This window comes from Phoenix dactylifera, chromosome 3 (genome assembly GCF_051530095.1).
Source record: "Phoenix dactylifera cultivar Ajwa chromosome 3, Ajwa_hap1_PhDact_Kaust_v1.1, whole genome shotgun sequence".
NCBI classification, from domain to species: Eukaryota; Viridiplantae; Streptophyta; class Magnoliopsida; order Arecales; family Arecaceae; genus Phoenix; species Phoenix dactylifera.
The window spans coordinates 41,038,589-41,066,231 of record NC_143192.1 but is presented as its reverse complement, the minus strand read 5'-3'; the positions used below and the strand labels follow the sequence as shown (position 1 = coordinate 41,066,231).

General features: G+C 38.1%; 1 protein-coding gene across 1 annotated transcript; it reads left to right on the top strand.

Annotated features, from left to right (window-relative positions):
- On the top strand, nt 1-26,966 carry LOC103712799 (MADS-box transcription factor 6). Its single transcript, XM_008799424.4, has 8 exons — nt 1-306; nt 12,527-12,605; nt 21,648-21,709; nt 21,912-22,011; nt 24,834-24,875; nt 26,270-26,311; nt 26,394-26,527; nt 26,685-26,966. Exons 1-8 carry the CDS (start codon nt 125-127, stop codon nt 26,770-26,772), a joined length of 729 nt encoding a protein of 242 aa, XP_008797646.1. The 5' UTR covers nt 1-124; the 3' UTR covers nt 26,773-26,966.
- Nucleotides 26,967-27,643: the final 677 nt, after the last annotated feature.

Below are 27,643 nucleotides of genomic sequence, written 5' to 3'. Positions count from 1 at the left end.
TTATTCTCTCCCTTTCACTCAGCTCCTTGCCTTCCATTATTTTAACCTCTCCTCGGGCAAGTGTTTGGAGAATACAAGCCAAAAGAGGAAGCAAAGCTTGGAGAGAGGAGATCGGAGAGAAAGAATGGGGAGGGGGAGAGTTGAGCTGAAGAGGATCGAGAACAAGATCAACCGCCAGGTGACCTTCTCCAAGCGCCGCAACGGCCTGCTCAAGAAGGCCTATGAGCTATCCGTCCTCTGCGATGCCGAGGTTGCACTCATCGTCTTCTCCAGCCGCGGCAAGCTCTACGAGTTCGGCAGCGTTGGGTATAATATTTCTTCTCTTCTCTTCCTCTTTTCTTGCTCACTCTCATCTCCCCCTCTATCTACTCTAAGAGACTCTCGCTCCCTCTTTATGATTTCCTTGTTCTCACGATCTGATGTTTAAAGTTTCGAGCGGTTGAAATTAGGGTTTGGCGGCACGTTTCTTGGCGTTTTTATCGCATTTCTTTGTTATTTATTGTATTCAAGGCTTCAGACCTCTGATCTAATTCTTTGCCATTTTTATGCTAAGATGGACGGTAAAAGTTGTGGCTCTTTTTTGCCTGCTTCATTTCTTTTATCCTTTTTCATTCTCTCTTCTTGGAAGAAAGAGAGTAGGTTTAGGACTAGCGATCTATCATCAGATCACTATTTGTTTATTACTGTTTCATTTTTAGGATATCCTGCCGTCGCTTTTGCGTTATGCTCTCTCCTGCCTGTCCATGAACAGCTCTAGCATTAGGTCTGGTATGGGGCAACGACTGGATGTGGAATCTTCCCCTCCAATCTATAAACCCTAACAATAGTTTCACCCTCCAATATTCTCTTTGTAGGGCACCTCTCTCTCATACTCTCTCTCTCTCTGGTGGCCAAGTCTTCTATTAAGAAAATGATGGTTAGGATTACAGGTTTGTAACGAGAAAGATGAGCTTGTTCTTTCTATTTTTGTCTGCCGGCGTTTGAATCGTCTCAGTGTATTTATGATTCGTCTATCTCACTGCCTTAGTGATTTTTTGTCTCTTTTCACACATGCCAGCTACCGATCTTCTTCTTCTTCTTCTTTTCTTGTGTGTGTTTGATGATAAGTGAGGTAAAAACCACCGGGCCAGCTGCCGATCTAGGGTTCTTCTTTTTCACCTGAAAACCATTCCTAAATTTTTTTTGAATTCAAAAGAGACCTTCTACGAATTTCTATTTAGCTTTTCCAGTTTCGGTGTTATGTACGTTGAGATCATGTTGTGTTATAAATGCTAAGCAGGCGAATACTTCTTGATATTTCTCATGTGAAGCGAGTTGTTTGCACGTCATCTTGTGCAGTGTTTCGAATCTTTCAATCTTACTGCATTTTAGTTTGTATTATGTCTTTCTTCCAACTTAATTTTATTTCCTTTTGGAATAATGAGTAAAAGAAATTTCTCTCTCCTTGATTTTTACCTTTGTATGATGTAGTTATTGAGATGGCACTCCTATAATATGTCAGGCGAGATCATTAGCTCAATAATAGGATGATCCTTCATTTTTTCTCTGACAGGTTAATAAATTATTTTCAGGTGCTCCGTTTTCATTTTTCCTTCTCTGAGACAGCAAACAAAATAGTTTTAGGTGCTGGTTTTTTCTTTCAACCCCTCGGATAGTTAATTAATAAAATTGTCTTAGAAAGTCATCTTAAAGCTTTAGTTATTTTTGATTTTTTTATTTTTTTTTAGCAAGACCCGTCGACCTACTCCAAGGGCAAGCCTTAGGAGAAGGATGCTAATTGTTACCATTTTCTTAGGCTAACTGATCTGGCTAGCTCTATGCTTTTAGGTGGATAGGCATCTTTTTTTTTTGGTGAAAATGGATAGGCATCTTTAAAGTAGCTGTATATTTAGCCATTCGAAAGGCGAAATTGATAACAAGAAATTCGAACAAGATTATGCAAATTGTAGGACGTAAAATGAGCGATGATGTTAACTGCTGTGATGGCTGATAATCATCCAACTTTTATGCATAATATAGTTCAATAAGAATGACCATGATGCCTTATATAATCCTTTAAATGTTAATAGGAGAAAAATCTTACAACACTTTGTGATTATAAAACATAATATGAATGAATACTGTTGGTTTATTTACTTGTTCCTCCTGGTCAGATGATGGTGCAAGTATGGTCCAATGTTAATCAGATTTTTCTTGTCAATTGAGAAAGTTCAAATGCATCGCACTGCATAGTTTCAAACTTATATTTACTGCACTTGGAGGCTTGTTTTAGGACAATCTTATGCTATATTATGCATTTTAGAATCTTAATCAAACAGTAAACCTATAAAACTCCAAATATACTTCAAGAGCATAATACACAAATGACCAATATTATGTGAAAGTATTCAACATAAGTTGCATGGAAATATATTCTATGATTATCTGGAATTTGTTAGTGCTCTGTTAAGAAGAAAACGCTCGAACACCTCCAATATACATGGTGATTGGTATGAGTTAAGTATTGAAATTCCAACATAAATAAGAAAAAACATCAAAAAGGCATGTAACTTGAGTTATCAATTCATTAAAACAGTAGTTTTATTCATGCATGTTTAAAATTAGAATTCTTATATAAATAAGAAGAATATATGATTCAATTTCTGATTGCTTATTCACCAAGAAATGTATAGCATGAGTCGCTATACTACCAAAATTTCAAATTTTGTTTCTAAGGATTGAAGTTAGTTATTTAAATCTGTCTAGTTCTACAATGGAGTATCCACTTTTCTAGTTAAGCAAGTTACTGCTTCTTTTATTTGTTAATCCTTTCTTTCTTTCGTTGGAGAGAAGATGAGCTCAGCACCAAGCTATAAACAAATAACTCTCAATTATGACCACCAATACAGAAGCCACCCGAATAGTGTTAGCTCCCTTCGAATTCCTTCCAGATCAACCGAGGAAGCCTCAACACATGTGTTCCGTTTTCTCCCTAACAAACCTCAACAAACTCCCAATTCCAGAATGTTCCTAGGAGGGTTATAAAACCTCTGCCTCACCTTCTCTTGTAGCCATGGAAGTATGAAATGAAATCCCGTTATCTTCTCCACCAACTCCCTTCTCCTTCTTTCTTCACGAACATGATTCAGTAACTGGCACTTCAGTGCCAGCTACTGTTCACCGTTCGTGCCAAGGTATAATCGTCCTAGTTATCAGTGATTTCATGGTATCAGAGCAGGGAATCCTCCCTGTGCGTTCGTAAGCTCCTGACATCCTCTCTCCCACAGTTCATGCCATCTAACTCAATCAACCTTGAAGTGATCTTACCTCCTCTCCACGACGAAGCCATGGCATCACCTGGGTCGACAAACAAATCCAACGAAGCCTGCAGAAGTTTCTCCAACTCTGCTATTTCTCCAAATCTGAAATTCTTAATCACCAGGATTCAATCCCTGGTTCCAACTCAGCTCACCGCTGAGTATTACCTTACCTGGCGCTCACAAATCGCTCGTGTCTTCAAGGCGAGTGGTTTCCTTAGCTTTCTAGACGGTACAACACCCCCAGTGACCTCCATTGACTCAGAAGAATTCGAAAATTGGTCGTTTACAGACCAATTTTTATCCACTGCACTGTACTCTACCATCTCTCCATCTCTTCTTCCTTTTGTGGTCAATCTAGAACACTGTCACCAGATCTGGAGGACTCTTGAAAACCGTCTGAATTCAGCCACTCGGACACATATTATCCAGCTGAAGAATGAGCTACACAACATTCGGAAGAACAATCTGTCAATGCAACAGTACCTCAACGAAGTCCGATCAAAGGTCGATGCTCTGGCAGCCGCTGGATTTAACCCAAAAGCTGAGGACATCATTCTCTACATCCTCAACGGATTACCAACCTGCTATGACTCCTTTGCCACTGCCATTCGAATTTGTTCTTCCTCCATAACTCTTGATGAATTATAGGCTCTCCTCTGCAGTAAGGAAATCATCATGAACTCCAAAGAAAAGCAACACTCTGCATTCGATAATTCTTTTGCTCTAATGGCAGCCAGAGGACGCGGCCGTGGTCGTTTCTTCTCCACATCTCGGGGACGTGGTCGCTCAAGACAAGGCGGCTGGTTTCAATCCTCTCAAAGCAAGGATTCCAAACCTCCCATTGAATGCCAGATCTGTCACAAGCAGGGTCACTCAGCAGCTGGCTGCTGGTTTCGAATGGATCCTAGTTATCAAGGCAATCACTCATTCAACCGTCCACAAGCTCACATCGCTCATTCATCGACAGGATCTTCCCCTGGTGATTGGATCATGGACAGCGGAACCTCATTACATATGACACCAGATTCGTCCTTGGTTCATCAGCCAAGTTCCTACTCCGGATCAGACAAGGTCATACTCGGCGACGGCTCTTCCACTGATATCAGTTATACAGGTTCAGGTATTCTTCACACTCCCTTACACACGTTCCACCTCTCTACCTTACTACATACCCCACACATATCACATAACCTTCTTTCAGTCCATAAACTTGCTTTGGATAATAATTGCATCCTCATCTTCGACTCCTCTGGTTGTGTTATCAAGGACAAGAAATCCAACAAAACTCTATTTCACGGACGATGCTCTGAAGGTCTTTACAAAATTCCTTTCACTTTCATCCAGTCGTCCTCCTCCTCTACATCCCCTAAAGCCTATACAGCGTCTACATCCTTAACTTCTTCAATCTGGCTCCTTCGTCTGGGTCATCCGGCCAACAAGGTGCTGCAACACCTCTCCAACAACCTCCGCCTTCGCCAGACAAACAACTCCTCTTCTCTCTGCGAGTCATGCTGCATTGCCAAGAGCAATCGCCTTCCCTTCAACTCACACTCAAGAACTACAAAGTCCCCTCTAGAACTCATCCACTCCGACGTCTGGGGTCCCTCTCCTCCAAGCTCAGACAATGCCGCTTGTTTCTATGTGTTGTTTGTCGATGATTTTACTCGTTACTCTTGGGTCTATCCCCTAGCTCATAAATCTGATGTATTTGACACATTTTTACAATTCAAATCCTTTGTTGAACGGCAATTCAATCACTCAATTAAACGCTTTCGCTCTGACGGAGGGGGTGAATTCGCTAATAATAGATTCAACTCCCTCTTCTCATCTCTTGGCATCGTCCATCAATTCTCAGCACCGTATACCCAGAGCAAAACGGAATAGCAGAAAGAAAACATAGACATTTACTTGAAGTTATTCGCAGCATCCTCATTCATTCCTCCTTACCCACAAAGTTCTGGATCGACGCCCTGCTCACAGCCACATATCTAATAAACAGGTTGCCTACACCCACTCTCCACTTTAAATCCCCATTCGAGGTGCTTTACAAACAAACTCCAGACTACAACTTTCTCAGAACATTCGGCTGTCAATGCTACCCCTGGCTACGTCCTCAATCCAATAGCAAGCTTTCCCCTCGTTCTGCACCTAGCATCTTCATCGGTTATTCCCCAAACCACAAGGCCTACAGGTGCTACAACCCAGCTACAGGAAAAGTAGTCATCTTCAGGCATGTTCGCTTCGATGAAACTCATTTTCCTCACTTTTCACCTCGCTCCACTACTTCAGCACAACCTCCTCTACTGCCCTTTCCCTGCCTTGTCCCACCCTCCTTACTACCCAACACTTCACACAACATTTCCATTCCCTCTCCCCCCCAATCCCCACAATCTCCAATAGACTCATCTTCCCATGCCTCACCACAGCTAGACACTCTCGACTCATCTTCCTCCATAAATGACACACCTCCACCGCCCACCCGCCACCACATGATCACCAAACAGCAAACTGGTTCCCTCAGACCTAAATATATATTCTCACTCCTCAGCACCTCACCAGAACCCTCTGAACTGACATGCTACACAAAGGCAGTCACTGATATGTAGTGGAGAAAAGCCATGTCCACCGAGTTCGACGCCTTGCTCAATCAGCACACATGGGATCTGGTACCTCGGCTTCTCTCTCAACAAGTTCTCGGATGCCGATGGACATATAGAATCAAGAGGAACTCAGACGGATCCTTAGCCCGGTATAAAGCCAGATTAGTCGCCCAGAGATTCAAACAGCAATTTGGCATTGACTACATTGAGACATTCAGCCCAGTCGCCAAATTCCAAACCATTAGGCTCCTCCTTGCTCTAGCAATCACCAAACATTGGCAGGTTCGACAACTGGATGTATCTAACGCATTCCTTCATGGAAAACTAGAGGAGCTGGTCTACATGGAGGAGGAGATAATTGCATTTCCTAGATATTCATCATAATATGTAGGATCAGATTCTCTAGACAAGATGATCATTATGGTGGGTGTGTGACTGTACATATGGACTACCATATCCTTTAAAGAATGATTATTCTCGGAACTTGCACTCAGGTGAATGCCTTGGAGGGGTTACACATTTCTATTTTATTAGATTCAGGCAATAAAGTGCCTAGCACGTTTGCATATGAGAGAGGATTCTAGTTTTTGTGAATTTTGCGGTGCTTTTTAGTATAGAAGAAAATTCCCATTCATCCCAAAATATTAGGTAAATAAACAAATAAGGAAGAGGAGATATGACAATTTGGTGATAAAGTAAGGCTTTCAAATTATGTGGCGAGTCTAAATTAGTTTTAAAATTGTTGCATGGACCTAAGGTGGCTCTTATCTATATATTTTAAGAAATTATACTTCATTCATCCAAAGGGGACTTCAGCAGGCTTGATAAGGTCAGTTGAACGTTAGCTACGAATTAACGGCAGATGGATATTGTAAAAGAGAAAGAGGTGAGCTGCCTCTGGATAGGAGTTACCCTATCTTGAGTTAACCAAGATTGGTGGAGTGTAGTAGCAGTTTAGTCCAGGAGATGGTTTGCTCATGATCTAAAAGTGAGGAGGAAATGTTGAATAACGGAAGTTCTAGATACATGTGGCTCCAATTCTGGATGCCCTCATTCCACACTAAATGAAGAGTTTTTTTATGCTGATTTGGTGAAGTTTAGAGGTTAATCAGTAATTGAGGAGTTGGAACTATGCAGAGATGGAAAAAATATGATAGTAATAATGCATTAGAAGTCGTATTAAAGGGCATTATGTAGCAAACAATAGACCAAGATGAGATATTAGTGGGGCTACGTGCTAATAATCACATAATTTTTGAGATTGAGAGATGGATGCTGCCTTTTGCAAAATCTACAGGAATTATCCATAGGAATTTGGACATGATCCTATTCCTTCTGCTGATAATACAGAACATGCTTTAGATGTCATGGAGTTAATGATGGTTTCTACTTAAAATTTTATTCAATATTATCAGATTTTTCACAATGTTAGATATGAAAGCGCATGATATGGCACAGACAGCTCCTTATCAGGGTTTTATCACATTGGCTAACCCAAAATATCTGATATTTTGTGAGTCTGAATTAAGTGAGGAGTATAATGATGCCAATTACTAGGTACAGTTATTCTTCTCGGAAGAAAAGCACATACGTGATTGAACTAAGAAGCGGTATAATCACAATTGTTATACTTTTTCATTAGCATGATATCAGCTAAGACCGCAAATAGATGTAATGTGATGAAAACTTACAGCCACAGCAACTCTCCACTAAAACCCATCCCATTTTGGGTTTCCCAACATTGCTCTTGTTGGAATATAGTCAAAGGCCTTGTCTAGTTCAAGATCAAGGTTTTTAAATGCTGAGATCTTGGTCATTTCAGTAGACAACCAATACTAATTAAGATGAACTGAGATCTTGATTTTTCTTTCACAAGGTTGAAGGTAAAAGTTTTTGAAAATATTCTTGATTCTCCTAGATCGAGTCTGCTATTTTAAAACTATTTAAAAGTCAGTCGATATTGTATATTTCACATTATCAGCTATTGTCAAACTCTCATTTTGAAATTACTTAATGTTTATTAAAAGTTTTTTAATTGAGAAATATACTTTGATATGTATTGTATTGGTTGATATCTTGATTTTTATGATTGAGAAAGTAGGAGCTGAGATTTTCCTGCCTTAATATTGAGGAGTGCCCAATACCAATATAAAACAAGATCTAGCATGAGACGGAAACCTTGCTCATGGTTAATGCATAGATAACCCATTTTATCCCTTCCTATTTCATTTATTCAGCCAAATGGTCAACTTTGATCCCAATTTGAGCATATTTACAATGGATAGAATGTAGATTTCCAATAATTGGTAACCATAATTTCCACTTACTCGGGCTGCAATGCCAAAGCAAATTATAATCCTACCAAAGTAGTAGAATGAATTTAACCAAGTTAACCCTTTCATTTCTTTGAAAAAATTCATGTAAATCCCTCAAAGAAATTCCTGAAATGATATATGCCAATTTACTGCCTCTATTAAGCTAGATCTGAAGTTTATTTGGTCGGCTTAAACAAGAATCAGTGAATTAAAAACTCAAGCAAAATGAACTCCCCTCCGCACCACCACAACCGATAACAATTTGTGTAATATTTAGTTAATGTGGAAGTACACCTTAAAGGAATTTAGAATGTAAAAATCAAATATTAGATTTCTAAATCAAGTTTTTCACTTTTATTATCAAATAGATGAATAAATAATTACCAAAAAATTAGATGAGTAAACAAAAAAGCAATAGTGCTTGGGAAGGAAGAAGTATGATGTTATTGATTTTTGTAAAGCCTTTTAATATGAAAAGTTTATATGCATGGAACAAAGCAAATGGAAACAAATATAAGTAAACTTAAATGAAGACATCATGTTGATATTAAGAAATTTGCTTAAATGATTGAGGTTCTATATTTATAGTCAAATATTTTTCATAAAAAACCAATTACTTGTGGTTATAAAATGAAAAGTAAGTTGCTTAATTTTCTTAGTTGTAATCCTATTTTATTCTAATTTATAAGTTAAAACTGAACCAAAAAGCTAGCTTCTAGGTGGTTGGTAAAGCTACTAGGTATCGATACTATTAATTCGAGTTCAAAACACACTTTCACCCAACCTCGGACAAGCTTTCTCTATCCTAATTCTCAAAAAAATAGAAGCTCCTATTAATCATCTCTTTCTTTAAGTTTTAGAATATATGTCAAATATGTTATTGTAAAATTGTTAGAAAATTTTTCAATAAAGATCTGGGTGGCAATTAGCCTCCCATTTTCATCCAAAAACAAATGGTAGGAAAAATTGCTTCCTTTTCCTATCCACTTGCTTCCTTTTCCTATCCACTTGTATATTGGAAAAGTCAAAATCTAATACAATATTTTTAGTTAATAAATGTATAATTTAATCACAAATTATTTTGAGCTTTACAAAATGGTAACTATTTTACTTTGAGAAACATCAGCAAAATAGCAAAAATATCTATCCAAATTTTATTTCAAGCAAGTTTCTTAGCTTTATCTAGCAACCAATTCTCCGATAATAGTTTTTATATTACTTATTATGTATAAGCTCATGATTCCTATTGAATTAAGAGAACTATAAGTTTTCAAAATTATAAGTTTACCGATTCTTAATAATATTTTATGCTTGTTTATATCTTCTATGCTTCAAGGCATTCAAAAAGATTCATGTTACTAAATGATGATAAATTCATTTTATTCTGTTGATGCCTAGCACACCTAGCTTAAAAAGATATAACATTAGAAGGTAAGATATGGTACCATCAAAATTTAACAAGTAGTAAGATTTGTTTGTTTATTTAGTTATACATGGGTGACATGGTTGTGCATAAATATAAATAATTCCATAAGATACTACATTATATATTAACATACTATATACATAAAAAAAATTTAGCTTTTTTATTTAGGAATATTATATTACCTTTTTCTACACCTTAAGTAGTTGACAACCACTCTATATTTTAAAGTAACATCATATTTTGATATAGCTCTAATTTTTCATACTGTGTTGTCCTTATTGAACTATCTTATGTCAAGCCATTGTTACTTTCTATTGAATAAAGTAAATGAAATTCAATATTGTACCTTTCTCTCAAAAATAGTTTGAACCATATTGTGGTTAGTTTTGTTAGCAAAACCATGAATCGGTAAACCAAATAAATACTAAAAATACTACATATAATGTAGCAAAGAATGATACTTGAAGTGTAGAGACATCTATAAGACTTAGCTAGTGTAATACTTTTGGGGGGTTTAGTATGAATGGAATATTTTCAAAATCTTTTATGATTTTCAATCTCAACAACTAAATCACACTATAAAAACCATTATGGTAGATTTTTCTTAGACTCTCTTATAATGGGAGCTTCTAGAGTACATGATAGGCTTTCTTGTTTGTTTTGTATGGTTCTCTTTCATAGTTCCACCCCTCTTCTCTCTTTCTCACTTCACTCCCCCATCAATCTATCTCTCTATCCTTCACTTCTTCCTTTAAATAGCCTTCTAAAGTTCTAGATAGAGCAATGAATATGGATAGAAAGGCAAGGCATCTGTTTAGGTCATAGAAGTTGAATTTGAGATAGGAAGAAAGAAAAGAAAAGAGGGAAGAATGAATGGAAGAGAATTGGATCTCATTCATCAAATCTAACAATGTCATAACCCCCCAACTCCCCCTTGCCTTTTCTACCTATCCGAGTAAGCATGACTATTGCCTTATTTCTACAATTGCAGATAATGCCTCATCTTTCTCTACACATGTGTGTCTAACTACCATATCGAGAGGTCCTTAGTCAGGATTGGAGAAGTTAATAGCATTGCTAAAATAATAAATTAAGCTTGAATTTTTTTTTATCTCCTAACTCTTATATGTAGCCAAGATAAAATTCTTTACTCTAAAATCCTCTATTAATAAGGATGAGATGTTGCATTTTGAATATGGCTTTCAAATAAGTGAATTGTTGTTAATAGTTTTAATATTTGAGTTTTGTCCTAAAATTATACTCAAATAAGTAAACTATAGAACAAAAAATATAAATTCCATTATAATGATTTAAGAGGAAATTAATTTGCTTCAATTACAATATTATAATTTAGTAAAAATGTCGCTATTATCATTGTATAAGAGACTACATTTTCATTTTCTATTAAATTTTTACGATGTTGGACACTAATTTTTTAGCCTACCCTCTCTCAATGGTAAAAATACTATTTCAAGACTTACTAATGGAGCATCTCTTGGTGATCTTAACCCAATTATTGAGCTCCAACTAAATTATCGTGTATTAGTACCTTAATTATCTAATTCACTCTAGTATGGTTATGAATTCTATTGTCCATTTATCTACAAAAGATTGTTTAACATAATATTTAGTCAGGTAATTCATATTTGCAACAATCAAAAAATATAAGGAGTTGCAAACTAATTGGAAAGTTAGTAAATATTAGTAGTGATTATAATTAAATCAAAGGTCTTGATCTTCATTTTATAGAATGGTATCTATCAATTATTAAACTAGAAGATCTCTCCTTTGATTTTCTTTTTCTTGCTAAATACAAATTTTAATTAGCTAGACAAGGTTCATTCATGACTATAGTAGTAAATATGGTAAGCTAATTGATATTTTAGATATACAATTTTTTTTAATATTCAAATTTAGTACCATTGAGCTAATTAATATTGACATATAAATTATAAAATTTTCTATATTTTTTTAACTATATTTCATGCAACAAAATAACTAGTGACCGAAATCTTTAGAATTGTTTTAATCATTTGGCCATTAATCACTAGATCTCCTAACCATTTAATTATAGAGAATTCTAATTTTTCAAATTATGTTTTCATGCAATTTCTAGTAGTCATCAAATAAAAATAAGTATATTGTAATGTTTACTTTCTTTTCTTGAGCAATTCCAAGGATTTGAATCTTGGACATCATCTAAGAGCATGCCTATAAGGAGGAGGTGCCGACAGAGTGATCTAATAGTTATTATCATTTTTATATTTCTACATGAATGATAATATATTTTAATATTATATTCACATAGTTTATATTTGCAATGGTTTGAAGGGATATAGTAGAAATGTAAGGGCAAAATTTGCTTTTTGGAAAACTCTAAAGATCATTCTAGCTATCAAGAACAATAAAGAACAGGGTCATTTCATATAATAGAAATATTTGGGATGCATGTAGTAGTCATCTATCCTTCTAATAATGTCAAGTACACTAATTTGATTAAAATAGATGCATTAGGAAATAATTATGCAAATGTCAACTTTTTACATTCAACATTGAAACTTTGTAGGATATAGTATTTTTGGGATTTATTCTTACATCTTAGTTTAGTCAAGTGATAAGTAAAGTTCTATATTTTGATTCCATTATGAAATATATTTCTCTATGGTTTGATTATTTACATGTGGCATTTAAATCATTGTTTTATATTTTTTTTACATTACTGCTTGGAGCTATTAATTACCCATAAATATGATTGCTATCTTATTTTCACACTTCATCCTGCCAAATATCTTTGCTCCTATCTAATATCTATTTTATTTGCCATTGCCATAAAATTTCACACTTAATTATTATTTAACTCTAGTACTTGATATTTTACTATTGTAGTACGAGCAAAACTTTAGAGCGATATCAACGTTGTTGCTATACATCCCAAGATTCTAGTTTTGCTGATCAGGACACACAGGTATTAAGCGTGCTTTTAATTTTTTTCCAATATTATTTTGAATAATGTGGATGATAAGAAATTATATTACTACTTATATATTTTCTACAATTTTGGATTGTAATCCTTGATATATTCATATATGCCTTGTTGTATAAATATGTGTACATTTTCCTAGAAGAAAGAAAGCCATTTAATATAAATGGAGGTTTGATGAGTCCTTTCAAGCTTGTTCATAGAGGTAAAATAATGTATACATATATCGAGCCAAAAAAAAGAAAATTTTTTAGGTTTAGCCTAACATCAAAATTCATCAAAAAACATAATAATTAAAATGAAAATAAATAATAAAAATAACTTGAGTAATGGCAATCATCTCTTTTAACTAGGGGAATTTAGAGTTAATAACCATGAAATAGTTAAGATAGGAAATGACTTAAGCAAAACAAAGGGATAAAACTATCTTGAATGGGATTTCGATCAATTACCTTTTACTCTCGTACCATTCTAACTTAATATTAGCTGATAAAAGCTTAAGTTGTCAAGGAATGGGTTCTGCAATGCATTTAACTATCACAAGTTGTTTGATTAGTGAATTAATATTATATTCATATAGCCGCCAAAGCAGCTTGGTGTAGTATTGCTTTGCTTTGACCACTTATAGTCCTGAGCATTAACAAGAAGTTACAAATTACTCCAAACTAGCTATTATGATTAAGTGTGCTATTGCTAAACTCTTTACAACTCAAAAATATAGATAAAGAAAATAAAACATGCTCATTTACCAAAGGACTTGCCAAGTGTTTTTATTTTCGACGAAACATTTGGAGAACTAGAACTTTGGCATATGTGTCAACATAACTTACTTTGGAACAAAAATAGTTGCATAATATAAAAAATCCATGCAAAGTATACCATCCATGAGAAGCCTTAAAGATCTTTTTCCAATATGTATCTAACTAGAACATAATGAAATACTCAAAGTTTAGCTCCATGCCCCTGTTCATCTCCTCTGCTGATTCAAATGAAAAAAAAAAAGTCTAATCTGATTTAAATTGTTGAATTTTAATGACTACAAATAATTATTGTAAAAAATAATTTCATTTTTCCATGTCCGTATTTAGTTTTGTACTGGCTCATGAAACTCGATTTTAATTAGTGTCATTGTAGCAAGTAATTTAGTTTTATTTTCTATTCATATTTACTTTATATAATGGTATTTTAATTTTATAGACTTTGTGATCTATATGATCTTGCTTGTTTTGTTCTTCTCTAAGTAATTGTGTTTTATAAACTTTTAAATTTTTAGATCAATTCCTAAATTCTGAGAGGAAACCAATTAAAGTAGTTCATGAAAGAAATTTGAATTCTAGATTGACCATCACATTTAATTGTATAATTGTTCTCTCTTTTTTTTTGTTTGCTTTTGTCATATAATTAGTAGTATGACAAAAAAAGGTATTTCATTGCGTCTCCTACTAGAACATAAAAAAGGCCTTCCAAAACTTGTTATAGAATTAGGGAGATATTCCATCGTGTACAAGAGAATAGCCATGCGTCGAGCATTTTTGTTGAAGTTGCTGTTTGGATACCATTTCTGATTTATCTCCAACTTGGTGTTTGAGTTGTTTATGGCATTTGGTACTGGAGAACAGAGGAAGCAACTCAATGAGACTATATAAACACTTGCATCATTATGAAGTTTCACATGATTGGGAGGTGAAAGAACATATATACACACATACACGGACAAAAAAAAAATTTCACAAGAGATATAATATTTTGTTTTAATTCAAAATAACAATACCTCATTCATGTTACATTGTTGAGTTACGTAAATGAACAAACTTTTATAGAGCAAGTGCATAAAATTCAAAGAGTCACCTAAGTTTCCGAAGGAACATTATATATAACTAGGAAATTTAAAAATTCGGATGAGATGTGCTTCATGGATGAAATTACTTTCCTCGAGCTTCTCAGCTCTTCTTTTCTTTGAATCTAATTGAAAAGTCTAATGACAGGCTAGATGAAGCCCAAAATTTTGGTCGAGCTATCTAAGATTCTGAGCCTTAAGGCTACTTTTGGCCAAGTCATAACCTGTTATAGCCGGTGTAGGGATTTAATTATTTTTCTCTATATTTGCATCTAGATGTATCATTACATATTTCAGCTTTAAAATCAATTTTGCTAAGATACCTATCCTTATATTTCAATTTTCTAGCCTCAAAACCTCCCAATCTGCATGCCTCCCGAGCACTCCAAATCAAAATAAAAAATACGATCCTCCCTAGCTTCTCTTTCCCATGCATGCATGCCAAGGTCCCAATCCATAAAAATATTATTTATTTTCTTTTTAATACAATTTTTTAAATCCAAAATTTTGTAATTAAAACTAATCCTATATAATTAGAAAGATCATGGATAAAAGTAATACTATGGATAAAATATATTTTCCTTTTTATATAAAACAATCGTAATTATCCAGAACAGCTCACATGGATCGCACGTGCTGGACACTACAAGGTTATTATTGCAAGGTTGAAGGCTTAGATCACTCGGTGTATGCCTGTATTTGTGCATGTCTATAATGTGTTTCATCTCCAGACCAGAGATGAATCCCAGCCATTTGGGAAACACGTAGCTTGGAAGCCAATCTTAAGCAGCTGGCATTCTGTTTGGATTCGGTCCCAAATATCGAGACCAAGGCGTCAATCTCTCGCTTGGAAATTCTTCTTCCTTGTGGGAGTTGCTTGTGGGACTCGAAAATTCGCCCGTTGACGTTAGATTGCATGAACGAATGACTAGATCTATGTTTGATGTATTCGCTCATTTCTCTTTTACGCGAGAGTTTCCCAGCTGGAAAGTACTTTATTCTTTCTGTATGGGGTCTTTTATCACTCCTACAATCACTTTCTTTGTATATATAACATTTACAGTCAGTTGACAATAGCCGAGAGCTCAGCACATGATCTTGATCTTGAACAGAAGTCAAGGTAAGTTTCAAGATCCTACGCATTGAGTCATATTATTGTTTTAAAGAAATTCTCTGTTTCATTCCTGAAAGTATTTACTTGTGTCTGTTAATTCAGCTACAGTGTTATGACCTACCTAAGATATTTTGCTGTATTAAGTTCGCATCGATCTTTCTTCTGCGAAATGCAAGAAAAGTTACCTGCTCCATCATTCTAGGTTTGTGATTAAGTAAACTTAGATGTCTTCGACAAGTAATACTGGGCTAGTTTGAGGTATTGCACGCACCTCCAAGATTTCATGATTGCGTCATAATTATATTAGTCCGGAGAAGCCATGATTATTGAGAGCCAACACATTTTCTTGTTTTGATTTATGTGCTAACATGGTTGCGAGATGTTATCACAATAAAAAAATGGATGCTCTAGGGCTCTAACCCTTGCCATATCGGACATATCAGTCCAAGTTTTTTACCATCTCACCAAGCATGACCCTTGTGAGATATTATCACAATCTATAGTAAGGTCCTCATGTCAGAGAACTTTGCTACTACACGCGTAGCTTCCTTGTCTTATAATGGTCTTAGCTAGCATAAGCGATTATAGTCTGTAATATTCAATACTAGTAGGCCTCCGCATTGCAAGTGGAGGCACATGAGGCTTGCTTGGGATTACTGGATTTTGAGTGTCTTCAAACAGAGTGCACATGATGTTTTTTCAGTGGATCAGCATATTGTTTCCAGTTTTTCTATGGCTTATGGTTCTAATTATATGATCGAGCACTATGAAAAAAGATGTATGGATAGTGTTGCTGGAAATTGGACCCGAGGGCGACCACTGGCTGAGAAGGAGGGAGCTCCGGCAAGAGATGGCGGGTGGCGGTCCGTCGGCAGGCGGCGTCCTCCGGAGGACCTACAAAAAGCCGGTGGCCGAGATTTCCGGCGCCGGCCCTCCGATGCTTAAGTCAGAGGGGGCTAATGTGTAAGGGGAGAGAGATTATCCTCTCTAGTTTTGTAGAGTCCAGCCATTTCTAAGAGGGGGAGGTTTCCTTTTATAGGAGGGATATAGGGTTACCTGTGATGTGACCGAGAGAATTAAATGAGTTACCGTCATGATTGAGTGTGGTCATCTGAATTAATGCGTTGCCGTGGAGGACGGGACTAGAGCCAATGAGTTGTTGTGGGTGACCGGACGTAGTTGAGTGAGTCGATGAGTTGCCGTGGATGACCTGAGATTTTGAGTAACCCGAAGATCCGTGGAGACCGTGTGCATTAATTGTTGACAGTCGTAGCAGGGTATGGTCCCTGGTTGATGTGTCGTGGTGTGGCCGGCAAGCAAAGCACGGTACGGTGAGATTGTTGCAGGGCGTGGCCGGAGCATGTGGATGACGAGCTCGGTCTTCTAAGCTCGGCCTGCATGAGCTCGGTATTCTGAGCTCGGTCTGCATGAGCTCGGCCTTCTGAGCTCGATCTGCATGAGTTTGGCTCGGCCTGCATGCGCTTGGCCTGCTTGAGCTCGGCCTTTTGAGCTCGATCTTCTGAGCTCGGCTGCATGAGGTCGGTTTGCATAAGCTCGGCTCGGCCTGCTGTCGGATTTGGGTGCTTTAATTGTACTTGTGGGGTGGTCCATTTTTTTCCCCAACACTACCCCCGACTTTCGAGTTCGAACTGTTTTTTGGCTCGGGCGAAGGAAGTAGTCCAGTCATCGATCATCCTGTAATATAGCCAAATGTCTATGGAGATGTATGTGCTAAGTAGGGTGTACCTCTCGTGCAGTCGGAGCTAACGACCTTAAGTCGAGCTGTCCAAGCGGAGCTAAGCGACTTTGCTTTGAGATCGACTTCAGCAGCCTTCTTTAGTTTGTGGTTGACTCAATAGGGTGCCCCCATTCAGATCGGAGCGTGTTGTCGTAGGAGGCGTCGAATGGCGTTGAAGGGCGTCGAATAGCATTGAAATGGCGTCGGATGTTGTCGAAGTGGCGTCGGATGGTGTCGAAGAACGTCGAATGCCTTCGAAGGACGTCGAATGTAGTCGAATGACGTCGAAGGGCGTCGAATGTCATCGAATGGCGTCGAATGTCGTCGAAGGGCATTGAATGGCGTCGAATAGGCGTCCCGAGCTTGGTCGGGGCATCATTGGAGACACCTATAGGAGACGGACTTCGTCCGTTGGCGATCATGCGCCCTTTTTCGGAGCGGGGCGACGTTGGAGATAGAGATACCCGTAGGTCATTTTTTGGATTCTCCGACCTGAAAATAGATAAAATATTAAAATTATTTGAAGCCAAAGTGGTGTCCTGTACATTTTGGAGATATTTTGATGGCTCTCGAGCTTCGAAGTCCTTCAAGACTTGGCTCAGCATTGGCCTTTTGAGGTTGGTCTTTGGAGCTCGTTCTTCTGAGCTCGGTCTGCATGAGCTCGGCCTCATGAGCTCGGTCTTCTGAGCTCGGCCTCATGAGCTCGGTCTTCTGAGCTCGGTCTGTATGAGCTCGGTCTTCTGAGCTCGGCTGCATGAGCTCAGTCTGCATGAGCTCGATCTTCTGAGCTCGGCTGCATGAGCTCGGTCTGCATGAGCTCGGCTTGGCCTGCATGAGCTCGGTCTTCTGAGCTCGGCCTTCTGGATCATGAGAGGATTTAACTTTATAGTACTTTCTTGGGATGGAATCTCCTGTGAATCTAGCCAGAGGAGCGCTCGGCTCGGCCTGCATGAGCTCGGTCTTCTGAGCTCGGCCTTCTGGACCATGAGAGGATTTAACTTCATAGTACTTTCTTGGGATGGAATCTCCTGTGAATCTAGCCAGAGGAGCGCTCATCCTTTGGAAGGCATTACAAATAAGGCATCAGCCGAGCTTTCATTATGTACTAAAATCCTTTTTAAAGCCTTGCAAAGATGAAGAAAATAGCTACAGCGCCGTCATAAAATTCTTTGGTCTTCATCGGAAAAGAAGATGACTTTCGTAGTGCACGGATGCTTTGAAGAAGCTCCTTCTTCCGAGCTTGATGCTTCAGGCGCCTCTACTCGCCCACCTTCTGATGATATTGTTGATGCCCGCGAGAGGTCAGTTGTTGTCCCGCTCCTCACGCGGCACTGGGTTTTGTTCCTCATGCTCTCTCTTGTAGGCATGATCATGGACAAAACAACTCAACCGACCTCGGCGGATAAGTACCTCGATCTCATCACAGAGCTTGTAGCAATCCTCCGTATCATGGCCGCGTTCTCGATGGAAGTGGTAGTACTTTTTCGAGTGCTTCGCGACTCTGTCAGTCGCATCCTCAATGGAGGTCGGAGGTAGCCCTGACCCTCAATCTCCATGAGGATCTCTGCTCGGGTGGATGTGAGGGGAGTGTATGTCTGAAACTTTTGGAGGGGAGACCTCGAGTGAGCTAGGCTCTTTCTCATGCCAGGGGGATCTGCTGCTTGGTTGGGAGCGCTCCTCGTGGCACGTCTTCTGCATTTTGGCAGGTCGTTTGGCTGCCTCCCGCCGAGAGGCCATGGCTGCCTCCCGCCGAGGCATACTTGCGAGCTCGGGCCAACATTTCAACAAAGTCGGCGGGGAAGCTCTTCTCGATGGAGAAAAGAAATTTGTAGGATCGAGCTCCAGTCTTCAATGCCGACATGGCGATTGACTGGTCGAGATCGCGAACCTCCCATGTGGCCGAGGTAAAGCGACTGATGTAGTCTTTTAAGGATTCTTCCTCCTTCTGTTTGATGACGAAGAGGGAGTCTGAGGTCTAGCGCTAACGCCGGCTAGCGGCAAAATGGGTGGCGAGCTGTCTGCCCATTGTTCAAAGGAGAGAATCGAGCTGGACTTTAGTTCGAAGAACCAAAGACGAGCTGCCTTGCGGAGAGTCGCTGGAAAGGCTTTGCAGAGTAGAGCGTCTGTGGCTCCTTGGAGTGTCATAAGGACCTTGTAGCTCTTCAAGTGATCCAGAGAATCGGATGAGCCATCATATGGCTCAATTTGTGGCATCTTGAACCTCTGGGGGATTGACTCATCCATGATCCATTGAGGGAATGGAGACTCTGTTGTAAAGTCAAGGTCGACGTCTCGCTTTGGGCCTCGATCTTGAAGCATCTGTATCTGCCGCTCCAAGTCCTCGACTTTTCTGCCGAGCTCGGGTGGGGCTCTTGTTGCAGCTTGGCATGGGACAGACCCCGCCTCAGATGGGTGCTCCCGTACTCGAGGCGTCAGGCTTCGGTGCGAGCTCTCAGGATAATGGATGCGAGACAAGCCCTCCCGGCTTGGGGGTCGAGCTCGGTGGGAGCTTCGGTGGTGGCGACGCTTTACAGAGAAATGATGCCGTGAGCAGCGTTCTGAGGACTCATGCTCGTGAGGAGAGAGTAGAGGTTGGTCTGCTACTTGTTATAGGCCTTGAACGGCCGCAGTGAGTGCTTGGACTTGTTGAACAAGAACTGCTCTGATTGAACTTGGGGGATTGGATCCACCGGAGGCCTTGGTGATAGGTTCTGGATTGAGTGTCCAGAACTTGGTACGCGATGCCGGGAGGCGTTAGAGGCTCCCTTACTCCTTAGCTTCATGGCCACGACTCGGTCCCTTCCTCTAGCGCCAACTGTTGCTGAAAATTGGATCTGGAGGTGACCTCTGGCTGAGAAAGAAGGAGCTCCGGCAAGAGATGGCGGGTGGCGGTCCGTCGGCGGGCGGCGTCCTCCGGAGGACCTATAAAAAGCCGGTGGCCGGAATTTACGGCGCCGGCCCTCCGATGCTTAAGTCAGAGGGGCTAATGTGTAAGGAAAGAGAGATTATCCTCTCTAGTTTTGTAGAGTCCAGCCCTTTCTAAGAGGGAGAGGTTTTCCTTTTATAGGAGGAATACAGGGTTACCTGTGATGTGACCGGACGAATTAAATGAGTTACCATCATGATTGAGTGTGGTCATCTGAATTAATGCGTTGCCGTGGAGGACGGAACTAGAGCCAATGAGTTGTTGTGGGTAACTGGACGTAGTTGAGTGAGTCGATGAGTTGCCGTGGATGACCTGAGATTTTGAGTAACCCGGAGATCCGTGGAGACCGTGCGCATTAATTGTTGACAGTCGTAGCAGGGTATGCTCTCTGGTTGATGTGTCATGGCGTGGCCGGCAAGTAAAGCACGGTACGGTGAGACTGCTACAGAGCGTAGCCGCAGCATGTGGACGACGAGCTCGGTCTTTTGAGCTCGGCCTGCATAAGCTCGATTTTCTGAGCTCGGCTCGGCCTGCATGAGCTCGATTTTTTGAGCTCGGTCTGCATGAACTCGGCACGGTCTGCATGAGCTCGGTCTTCTGAGCTCGGCTGCATGAGCTCGGTCTGCATGAGCTTGACTCGGCCTGCTGTCGGATTTGGGTGCTTTAATTGTACTTATGGGGTGGTCCATTTTTTCCCCCAACAGATATTACACTAATTATTTCCTTGCCAATTAGAAAACTATTTGTGATTCACTTTTCTGAAATTTGAGGAATTCATCTTTACATGGTCTAATTATAAAATTAGACCTCAGACAATATTGAAGCATGAAAATTATGCATTCTACAATTCCCGGTGGCTACAAGAATTTTCATAAGCCACAATTCATCAACTTTTGGAAGTTATTGATAGTATTTGTTAAAGGCTCCTGAGGAGAATGTCAAGGCTGAAGTTCATAAAGAACAAGAAGCAAGGGTAGAGGTGTGAAGAGAGAAGACCGATACGGAATCAAATAAATGCATGTCCTTCCTGTGTCATATTATCAAAAAGATCAGAAATGGAAGCATAAGTCCCATCAGTTTAAGTAGCAGATCTGCCTGTTCGCTTTTGCAAGATATTCTGTGCCTGTGGGAACATCTTCCAACATGGTACAATGTCTGTTTCTTAGAAAAAAATTGAGTCTCTTCGTCTGGGACTCCATGGTGAATATTATAGTTCAGCATAGTGAAATTCTGTTGCTGTTGCTTCAGTGTTAACATTTCAGCAAGAATGATTGTGAACATTCTGTGACGAAGTACAAAATTATACAAGCATTGTTTTCCAGAGATTTTTTCTATCCTAAAAATAAAGACTTGTTTGATTCATGTTGAATAAAATGAGATTTTTTGATAGTGACATTTTTTTCATGATGCAGAACTGGTACCAGGAGATGTCAAAGTTGAAGGCAAAGTTTGAGTCTCTGCAGCGCTCCCAGAGGTTTTCTTAATTTTTTTCTGCAATAACATGAATAATATTGGCACATTGATCATATATCTTCTAGCATTGCACAAATATTGGACACGACAAATTTGTGAAAACAATGACTGCTACAATTTCTGATATTAATAAAAAAAAGTATTTGTGTGACAGTAAATATTATTTGTTTTTATGAAGATGCTAATATGTAATTTATGTCAAGGCATTTGCTGGGAGAAGACCTCGGACCATTGAGTGTGAAAGAACTGCAACAACTTGAACGTCAGCTTGAGTCTGCTCTGTCACAAGCCAGGCAAAGAAAGGTGCTTGCTTTCTTTATGAGTTGCTCCAGCATCAAGTAAAATTGTTCATATTTAAATGCAAGCAGAATCCAATCCTCTCAAAGTATGCATTGACACCTTGATTTTGTCTTTATAACTATGATCATAGAGTGTGAAAGTTTGAAATGCTTGAATTCTGCATCTCAATGTGTTCAGACCTATTCTCAATCGCTTTTGTAATGAAAAGTGGGTGGTTGTTTCCTTTCCTCTTACTCCTTGTAGGTTACAATAGTTGCTTTAAATCAATCTAGATTTAGGCTAAGTTAATTGTTGATATTTCAGTACCTGATAAAATTCTACCCTCTTGTTGATCTCTACAAGAACCTGAGGTCAGAAGAATGGTCGGATTGTCTATTTACAAGATAACTAGGAAGGCTAAGTAGCAGGAAAATGCGTTCGTTGGGTAATTTTCTTTGCTGTAGAATGTTATGGATATACATTGTGAGTGATTGTATGGTCTGACATTTGATCATTACATTTGAACAAAATGACTATAAAGATTTCTTTTTCAGTCTCAAATTTGTTGAATCCATTTGTAACTTCAAGAAGCATTGTGCTGCTGTTTGGAGCAACAAATCAGAATGATGGTGTAAAAATTGTCCTTTGGTCGGATGGCAAGGAAACTTAAGGTTAGTATAGGTGCGCACTCATGTCCACTAGTCTGAGGCTATTGTAATTATCAGTCTTCCTTCTTTTGCATTAAGGAAACATGTTAAACTGCAAATGAATAAGCAGTTCATGAACATCTTGGGCTTGATTCAATAAGATGTTTGTACAAGCTTGTTCAGCTAGGAAACAAGCGAAGCCCAAACACCTCTCAAAGTCCTGTCGTAATCGAGCTAAAGTGTGAACCCTTTGGGCTTGCGAAAATGAATAGAAGCTCTCTTCACCTTGATACTAAGTTCTTTCAAAATTGATCAGACAAGAAACATGCCAAGCTTGAACATATACTCTCAAGCTTGGCTTGAGCTTGATTACCTCTTATCCATAATTTGCCAAGCTAAGCAGCGTGCTCATCATCTTCGCTTGGCTCATCTGGACCCCAATATGTCATTGGCTTTTGTCACTTGGACTTGAGTTCTTTTTAAATCTGTGCAAGTCTATGCGTTCAGTCCTTTCAATATCTAAGAATTTCTTCTAATGGATATGTATCTAACGTGTGAAAGCCTTGTCAAAGCATCTAATGTAGGTACTTAAGGCTGGGCCGATGCATCCAGGTAACATGGTTGTTCGTTGCAAATGGCTGTGCACTTGATAGTTTAACGGGCACACTAAATCCTAGATTTTTTAGCAAAAGATAGTCAATATTATAGTTTCCTCTTGTGCAAAACTACTCTTAGGCTCTGTTTGGGAGAGCTGTTAGTAGTAGAGTTTTTAGAAGTAGAGCTGTTGGAAGTAGAGCTGTCTGAAGGTGCTATGGCACTTTAACATGTGCTTGGTAAACAAACTGAAAAAGTACCTTTGTGTGACAAAATGATCATAAAGGACATTACTAGTATTATACAACAGAGCATAATAAAATATAATATGTATTAATATATAAATATATGATATAGTATAATATTAATGTAATGTAATATAATATTATTATAATATAGTATTATAACATTATGTATTATAGAATAATAATTTAACATAATATTAAATTATTTAACATAACATATCAATGTATTATGATATAATGTAATATAATATTATATTTATAGAATAATACAATAATAAGTATATAAAATATTATAATTATTAGTGTAAATTAATTTTTCATCCTTCTAATAATTATTTATCTCTCTAATAAATTTTCTAGCTAGGTGATAAAATTGGTTAAATAATTACTAATATTATTTATTTATATATTTATTTAGATCAGATTATTTGCCCATCACCCATTATTTTTTTATTTATTTATTTTATTTAGTTATTTATTTATTATTTTATTTCATTAAAATATAGAGGGGTCGTCGGCCATGGGTGGTGGCCGGCATGGTGGCTGCCACCATGGGCAACCACAAGCTCCCAAAACAAAAAAAAAAAGAAAAAAAAAAGAAGAAGAAGGAACAGTGACGTCGGCGTTGAGAGGAAGAAGAAGAAAGAGAGGGAGAGGAAGGGGATGGGTGAGAGAGGGAGAGGCGGGATGAGGATTTTGGGGGAAAAAGTGAGATTTAAATGAGGTATTTTGGTCCAAAAAACAGCTTCCTGACAAACCTAAAAACAGCGTTTTCGGAAAGCTCCAAATTGGAGCTTCTTCCCAAAAACTGTTTTCAGCTTCCCGCAAAAGCCAAAACAGCTTTCCGAAAATTTTACCAAACACCATTTTTTATCTGAAAGTACTTTTGGAGGAACAGAAAGTGCTTTATGGCCCTCCAAAAGCTCCCTCAAACAGGGCTTTTGTATGAGATGACTTCATTGTTGCTACTATAAATTGGCTGCTCTGTCCATTTAAAAAGTTGATTTGCAATCTTCGATAGTCACCAAGAGCATGTTTTGATAAGCTAAAATATATTAGTCATAGCATATGAACTCGTCAGATGTTCTGCTAATCATTCTGTTCTTATCAAATACTGTAGCTTTCCCGGCATACAAAGAATTGGAAATAATTAGTAAAGAAACATAAAACAAAAATATACAAGCTATGAAAACTTATTCAAGATTAATTTTGAAAATATATTGTTTTATTTTGAATCTTTTAGTTTGTGGTTTCAGTAGCTTCAGGCAGAACTTACTATGCTGTGCTTTGGACCATTGATTATGATGGCTCTGTGCTTATCCTCTTTCGAAATTTACTTAACTATTACTCCAAATTGCAGACTCAGATAATGCTGGACCAGATGGAAGAACTTCGGAAAAAAGTAAGCAATGTTGTGAATCTTTTTATTATTTGTTTGACATCAATTATTTCTATATTAAAGACATCTTATTTTTAATTGCATAATCTGCAATAATATGTGCTCACTTTTAATATCCTCATTAGTGGTTATTACAGGTCCTTACTACTGCATTTCAATATCTTACTCTCCTGCCTTCTTTAACATGATTGGCATGTCCTTCATAAGTGCACTTTAATCTACAAAGTGCTTGAACATGGAATATGTATCTAAGGTGACTTTTGTATAAATCTTGTTGTTACATTTATAGGCTTCATGTTGAAATGAGATATTGAGTTCCCTCCAACACATATTATTCAAATGTCAAGGCTTTCTAGCTCATAACTGCTACTCCTTTTAGACAACTTAAATGAAATATTTGGCCACCTTTTGATGATGCTCGTTGTTGCCACCAAAACTCGATCTGGTAGGTGGAAGACCATTGCTAGATCCACATGACGGTGAAAAATCCGATCTACGCTAGATGACCCACACATAAGTAATGAAGAAAAGCTCAAAGGTCATAGGAGCTGATCCAGTCGGGGCCCTCCATCGCTTAAGTTAGATGGGGCTCTGGGAACAGAAGGAGGAGACCTCAAATAAAGTAGAGAGAGAGTACATAATAGGTATATGTGTTGTGATGCGTGTTTGATATCTTGGGCCTTTTTGATGAAAAGTTCTTGTCCATCGAGATTGGACTCTACTAGAGTTTGGAGTCAAGTGGAGAGCGGATTCTCCATTCTTTATCTGGATCAGCTCGGGCATCCAAATCTGATTGAAATAGGTCTCCTTCAGTGCCACATAACAGTTCATATTTGAATGATAAATTTAGGCCATATAACATGTTATTGGACCGAACTGCAGCAGAGTGTGTGTTTGCTAGCATCCAGCTCAAAGAATATTGTGGAGAGAATTCATAAAAGCATTTGACTGACTCATTTCTAGAAAACTGCAGCTTGTTTTCGAAATATTACAATTTCAATGGCCCGTGTAATATTACTTTCCTCCAAAGTAACAATTGATTTCTTGAATTCTCCTCTCCCCCAGTAGATTAAGCCATGTATGTAGTTGTCGCATCAAAAGCATGTGCCATCAGTTACATTCATGTGGATTCTGTAGTACTGAACTTGTCCTGGTGCATGCAAAATATGTCTTTATTGTTGTTAGTGGCCGGAGTTGCCATTTATGCTTGAGTTTAGAGAACAGCCTTTGCTATCATTTGTGCATTTTTTATTGCTTACTCAAGTTCCTGGTGTTAAAATGAAATTACTGAAAGAATATTATTCGTATATCATCACCATGATTGCTATATGCTACAGTTATATGATTCTCAATTTTTTTCAGTGTTGTGACAAAATTGTTATTTTGTTTCCTGGCAGGAACGCCATCTTGGAGAAATAAATAAGCAGCTTAAGGACAGGGTCTCTTTCTATCCAATACAAGTAATTGTCATACATTCCTTTTTTAGGGGGTCATCTTAACTTCCTTGTGTCGATCTTGCAGCTTGAGACGGAAGGTGCCACTTTCAGAACCATTCAAGGATCTTGGGCTTCTGATGCGGTAGTAGCCAACAATGCATTCAACTTGCAGCTATCTCAGTCCAGCAGCATGGATTGTGAACCCACTCTACAAATAGGGTATTGTTATTTCTTCTTATCTCATGTGAATGGCAAAATTAGGTCATGATTTGTTGATCATGGAGTGTGAATCATTCTTTTGGTTCTTTGCAATTTACGAGTTAGTAGTGCTGACCATAAATGCACATATGTACTAACAGTTCTAATTTCGAAACAGGTATCATCCCCAACTTGTTCCTCCAGAAGCAGCCATGACGAGGAACACGGGCGGAGAGAACAATTTTATGCTGGGCTGGGTTCTTTGAAAACTTTGAATCCAAGAAGACATTTATATGGTTTGTATAATATTATGGATTGGTACTCGTATTCTTACTGTACCTTGTTCCCACTTTAGTTCCTGTGCACTGCTGCTGCTGAATCTTAACTGGTTTTTGCTGGACAACTCCTAAGACTACATGTTCATGTTGGCTTAAAATTAATATAATGTCAGTCTAAGCAACGTGATCAGCTCCTTGTCTGTGTATAAGTTCTGTGACAGTAACTGCGAGATAGGAGATGCATTCCTATTATATCTATCTCATTGTGATATTGGACAAAAAAGATAAAAAATTGTTTTTTGAAATTTCTACCGTGGTTTTTCTCAAAAGGAAATAAAAAGGACTACTTTGCAATATGGTATTCTTTACCTCATTCTTTCTTGATTTCATCTAAATTGACCGAGCAGGTTAAATCATGAATGGAAACAATCTGTAAAGTATGGCTTCCCTCCTTTCAGGGTAAATAGTGACAGGGAAGCAGCCATTTGAAGTAATTAGATTTTCAATTCTATAGTATTTTACTGACTTTCTGCCTTGGATTATATGTTGATAGATTGGTATTAGCAGTGGTGCAGTTCGTGAATTGACATAGTTACTGGCTAGATATCCATCTCTGAGTTTTTTGTTTCTTTTTGAAAAAAAAAAAACCCCATTACAATCTATTAGTTGTTTGATATTCTGATCTGGTAGTTTGGAATTTAATTAGCAATGTCCAATCTCATATTAAGTATAAGTTAAATCGTAGGCAAGTTTGCATGTTAGTTATTTATTTTTTTGAAGAATGTTAAATATTTAATTAAAGTGAGGTCTTTATCATCTTTCTTGCCTTCATAGAAGTTATCTCCCAGCTTCTTACTCT